At 40.9% G+C, this 5,533-nt stretch overlaps 1 protein-coding gene across 3 annotated transcripts in view; it reads left to right on the top strand.

Annotated features, from left to right (window-relative positions):
* The window catches only part of mybphb (myosin binding protein Hb), a 9,775-nt gene extending 4,610 nt beyond the window's left edge, over nt 1-5,165 (top strand). For all 3 annotated transcript variants that reach the window (XM_008320845.3, XM_008320846.3, XM_008320847.3), the window contains 9 exons: nt 1,303-1,391; nt 1,480-1,675; nt 1,762-1,901; nt 1,978-2,137; nt 2,341-2,477; nt 3,398-3,584; nt 3,920-3,963; nt 4,674-4,706; nt 4,814-5,165. In XM_008320845.3, coding sequence (XP_008319067.1) covers nt 1,303-1,391; nt 1,480-1,675; nt 1,762-1,901; nt 1,978-2,137; nt 2,341-2,477; nt 3,398-3,584; nt 3,920-3,951 — 941 coding nt within the window. In that variant the 3' untranslated portion in view covers nt 3,952-3,963; nt 4,674-4,706; nt 4,814-5,165. The remainder of the gene's footprint in view (nt 1-1,302; nt 1,392-1,479; nt 1,676-1,761; nt 1,902-1,977; nt 2,138-2,340; nt 2,478-3,397; nt 3,585-3,919; nt 3,964-4,673; nt 4,707-4,813) is intronic.
* The last annotated feature ends 368 nt before the right edge of the window (nt 5,166-5,533 follow it).

Below are 5,533 nucleotides of genomic sequence, written 5' to 3' on the forward strand. Positions count from 1 at the left end.
GGGGGTTGTCAAGATCCTTCACCCATGAGTGATGGTGTGGAGCAGGTGAGGACTATGGCCTGTGGTGGTGCGGGGCAGATGGTAAATTCCAGTGCATCCTGTCCCTGAGTGGAGCAGGGTGTTGGTGTTGGAGGGGTGTGGTTACTGCTTCTTAGGTGACCAAAAAAATTCCCATGAGCCCTTTAAATAAAATGCCCTGTTTATTTCAGAACCATTCTACAAACTTTACAGGCAGAATAAGATCAATCCTGAACACAGGAAGTGATAAGACCCGAGAATGGGGCACTCATGGGTTTTACTTCTAGTTCCTGTCTTTCCTGTAGTATAGTTTTCAGCATCACAAAGTGGGAGGAGCTAAAGCGCAGCAGCTTTTTTTAGAGACCTAACAAATGTTGCCGTGCTGGACTCAGCTTCTCACCAAATCACAGAAGAGCCTCAGCCTCGCAGGCTTCGAATATCATTTCAAACGTCACAGTGGTAAAGTTAGGCTTCTGGCTGAGATTCATTGAATATTTGGGGTATTTTTAGAAGCTAATTGATCAAAAAGATTTAGGAGATGGTAGGAGTTTCCATGAGAGGCCATGGCCTGTGACCTGGTAATGTGATTAGAGCCAAAGCATTAATAACAGATTAATACATGAGACAATTAAATTGACCTGAGGTAATTAAACTGTTTCAACTCATTCCTGGCTTTTTTTTTAGCGTTTTAGAAAGGTATTGCCCAGGATTTCAAACAATAACCAATCAGAGAAACATAGGACTCTCAGTAATTGACTGCTAATGTTGCAAATATTTAAAAAATGCAATTATTATTAAAATATATTAACATATAAATAAAATATTAATGTCATAGTGAAATTTCAGATACTCAGATCATGTATAAAATAACAAAGATGTCTATCTGTTCAGGCTAATTTGAGTTGCTTAAATTGGAGTTCAATATACCAACTGGTTACCATAAAACAGTGGTTCCCAAATGTTTTCACAGCGCCCCCCTTTTGCAGAGTGGTAGATATTTAAAATCCTGTAAAACCTGCAAAAAGATTTTTGTTTTTATCCTGGCTAAATAAAACTACTTATTACAGTATTTACCTACTGTGAGAAAAAAATATTGAAATTTTAATTAATTTAACCTGCAAAAGCCTTGTACCATCTACTTTGAGAACCACAGCTATAAACTACTGTGTTGAGAAAACGTCAGATATTTTTCTTGCCTCTGCTGCTAGCTTACAGATATCACCATATTCAACATAAATATGTTTTGATGACGTAACCCGACTAACAAACCTTTCGTCTCTCCAGACCGCCCCAAGGTTCGCCTGCCTCGTTTCCTCAGACAGAGATACGTCGCCAACGTTGGAGACAAGATCAACCTGACCATCCCCTTCACAGTAAGCTAAACCTATTAGCCTCTTTGACCACAGTCTCTGTTTTCCATTTCTCTGACCCAATGCTTGTTACCCTGTTCCAACCGACCAGGGCAAACCTAAACCCGTGGTCAGCTGGACAAAGGATGGAAAGGCCCTGGACGCCAAAAGGGTGAACATCCGCAGCACTGACAGAGACAGCATCCTGTTCATCCGTCAGTCTGAAAGAGACGACTCCGGCGTGTACGAGATGACCGTGAAGGTGGACGACTTTGAGGACAAGGCTCAGCTGGTTCTGCAGATTGTTGGTGAGGGTGCCATGTTTTTTAGACCATGCTGACAGTCTTGATTATCAAATCATTTGATGCTAACGCGAGTCCTGGTGTGTCCACAGAGCTGCCTGGACCTCCTACCACCTGTAAGATCGCCGATACCTGGGGCTTCAACGTTGCTCTGGAGTGGACTCCACCCGTCGACAGCGGCAACACAGAGATCACAGGTTACACAGTACAGAAGGCCGACAAAAAGACTGGAGTGAGTCTCCGACCTGCTGTTATCTAACCTAGATTAAAGGCTGTTTTAATTAAGGCCGGCTGCACTGTTTTCCCAGGACTGGTTCACCGTGTTGGAGCATTACCATAGACTGAACGCCACCATCTCTGACCTCATCATGGGCAACACTTACAAGTTCAGAGTCTTTACAGAAAACAAAGTGGGACTGAGTGAGTCCGCTGCTATGACAAAGGACGAGGCCAAGATCCTCAAGACAGGTAAGCATCACTCCTAAAACAGTATCTGACATACAGAGCATAGTATCTGCCTGTGGGTGATTTATACCTATCAAAGGTCACTCAAGGTCAGACTTCTTAAAAAGAACCAGCAAAAGATATTTGCAAACATCAAGAGTCTTTTGTTTTTTTCTTAAGTTGAACGCTTTCATATTTACAGTATGTATTCATCTGTCGTTCTTCAGGTATTGAATACAAACCTACAGACTACAAGGAGCACGACTTCACCGAGGCTCCTAAATTCACCACTAATCTGAGCGACAGAGCCACCACCGTCGGATACAGCACCAAACTGCTGTGCTCCGTCAGGGGATTCCCAAAGGTACAATTATCATGCTAAATCTAAAATAATCCCCAGTTATGTATGTATGTATGTATGTATGTATATATGTATGTATGTGTATGTATGTATTGTATGTATATATGTATATATGTGTGTATGTATATTTACATATATGTAACATTTACACATATATAATATATGTATGTATTAGGGCTCTCAATCAATTAAATCTATATATTTATATATTTACAGATATATATGTATTATATATGTATAGAATGGTTTTATATATTTCATATACATAGTACATATAGTAAATTTTGAGCGGGTGATATGTATTTTGCAATTCTAGAAGTTATTACTATAATCTAAAAGATAAAAAACAATTTATTTTTATTTTCCATTGTATGATTGATTAATCATTTAAAACCATTTCATCAACGCAGTGACTTTCCCACGTGTGCATTCACTCCGTGCAGGATCAGACCACTGCAGACAAGTGTTGCTAACAGGTCAATCCTGTGTTTAGACTGGTCTGTCAGCAGCACAGTCAGTATGAGGGGGGTGGAGGGTGGGGGGGCTGGACTAATGAAGGGGTTTGAAGGAACAGCCTCAGTGCTGCCGGGGTTTCCTCTAAACTGAGATGTCAAAACTCTTCATCTGACCCTGTTGCTCCGCTGTGGGCTGATAATCCCACTGCTGACCAAAGTGGCAGCAGAGGGTCTTGATGATGAGGCCAGACAAAGACAGTGAAGGAGTAGCAGAGGCTGTAGGCGGCACAGGTGTGACATTCCTCACAGGGTCACAGGATTTCCAACATGTCAGCGCCCCAAAGTCATTGTAATATTTGCACGTTCCCTTCAGTCAACAGAGATTTTATTCTTTGGTGCCACAGATGTATTCAAGCGGAAAAGCACTGTTGTCTTATTTAATTCATTGCAACACACATTTTTCTACAGCCTAAGATTCAGTGGATGAAAAACCAGATGATTATCGGAGAAGACCCCAAATACAGGCAGATCTGCGCGCAGGGCATCTGCTCCCTGGAGATCCGTAAGCCCGGTAACTTTGACGGAGGCGTGTACACCTGCAAAGCCAAGAACGACCACGGAGAAGCACTGGTCAGCTGCAAGCTGGAGGTCAAACGTAAGTCAATATCCATAGCTATAACGCTGGTTCCCAAAGTGGGGGGCAGGCTGACTTTAATGGTACGACGCTGTGGAGCAGCAACAGAAGAATCTCCACATTCAAGCAATAAATGTTGTTACTTAGAAGGTGTCATATATTGGACTTATATTCTTCCCTATCTTTAAATATATTTCAGTGGAGTTTTTAAGCAGTAGCTGTGAATATGTCAATAGTTTGTGATTCACTGACCAAAAGCTTATCTTAATGCATAAATTCACGTGTTCAACTGTAAAATCAATAATCAGGACATTTGAACTTTCTGCTAATCACTGCCTTGATTCCCTGTTCAACAGAGCCAGCAGTTCCAGATGCAGATAAGAAATAGGTGAAGAAGCAGGTCAGAACAAACTCTCTTTGCACAAATAAGAACTACTAACAACCACTAACTGACTCATCTACTTCTAAACTGAAGTAACTGTCTGTGAGTGGCGTGCAGTGCCCTTTGGTTAGGTGTTACTTGATGTCCTGGATCTATAAGAGTCCTGAGGTGACATCTGGCCTCCCTGTGTTACTAACCGTCCCTACATGGAGGCAACTAAACTTGGAAAAGGTGGCCTCTGCCACTGAAAGGGTGCAGGAGGTAACACTCGTAAATTAGAGCAGAGGAGGAACATGGTTAATCACATTTCCTCTAGTCAGCCCCAGCAGCAGTGATGGCCTCCATTAGAACTGTGAAATTTCAGCATTTCATTTGCAGATTTTATTACAGATTTTAAGCAGCGTAAATCTGTGTAATGAGGCTGTTTGTTGTTTGCAATGGAAAAAAAACAAGAAAAAACAAACAAAACAAGTTATTTTTGCATGTTGAAAAGTATACACACACACACGTGTTTTTGCTTCATTTGTGTTGGATTTATTCTGAATTGCTGCGATTTCTGCCACCGTGGCCCGGACTCCTGGTGACTCCTGGTGACTCCTGTTACTGTGTTCTACTCCTGGTTGACTCCTGGTGACTCCTGGTGACTCCTGGTGACTCCTGGTGACTCCTGGTGACTCCTGGTGACTCCTGTTACTGTGTTCTGTGCATCTGTTGCACTCTCAATTTAGGAGCAGAAAGGAATGAGGCCTTTGCAGCGAACGGTACGTGACACTTTTAGCTTTTCTAAAACTATCCTCTGCAGCTGAGTATTAAGCAACAAAGCTTTTTTTTTTTTTTTTTATCAAATTTTCTCTCTCTCTCCGTACAGGAAAGTGCTGGATTCCTGGAAGAACATGTATATATGGCTGGTGACCACACTGTCCAAGGGTTGTTGCCTGTGACCTCTTGCCATGTGTTGCTCCATGACGTTGTAATAAACATTTGTGTCACTTTCCTACTTTTCACGACAACAGTCCACATCCATGTCCACCGTCAGCTCTTTCCCACACATCATTCTGTCTATGGTAACTAAATGAACTCACACTGTACCTCTGTGTCACCGCGTCTTACTGTGTGAATGCCAAGAACATCACAGCGTGACTCGACTGTCCCTCATACAGTAGGAGATCAACGTGTAACATCCACGTGTTTATATAACAATAAATAATTTAATTTCTGGGTTTGTTTTTTCCCAATACCTCGTCTGAAGGAGTGTTGTCACTGAAGTGCATAGTCATCAGTTATTTATTTACTTGCCTGTCATCAATTTTGGAAATCACATTTTCTTGTGCAGCTGTTTGAAAATGGACATTTTAAAAATTTGGGACCTTTAAAGACCTAAATATATAGTATTTATATTAAATGTATATATATATATATATATTAGGCACTTTTTCAATTTGTCCCACCTATTATTATAGCAATGTAATGTATTAAATTTCATATATTTTTAATAAATTACAGGTGAATACATGTATAATTGATTAGGTTTCCTAATTAACAGAAAATATATATGCTATATGTATTTTTATATGTAAATATACCATAT

The sequence above is a fragment of the Cynoglossus semilaevis genome, chromosome 11 (genome assembly GCF_000523025.1).
Source record: "Cynoglossus semilaevis isolate Cse_v1.0 chromosome 11, Cse_v1.0, whole genome shotgun sequence".
Taxonomy (NCBI): domain Eukaryota; kingdom Metazoa; phylum Chordata; class Actinopteri; order Pleuronectiformes; family Cynoglossidae; genus Cynoglossus; species Cynoglossus semilaevis.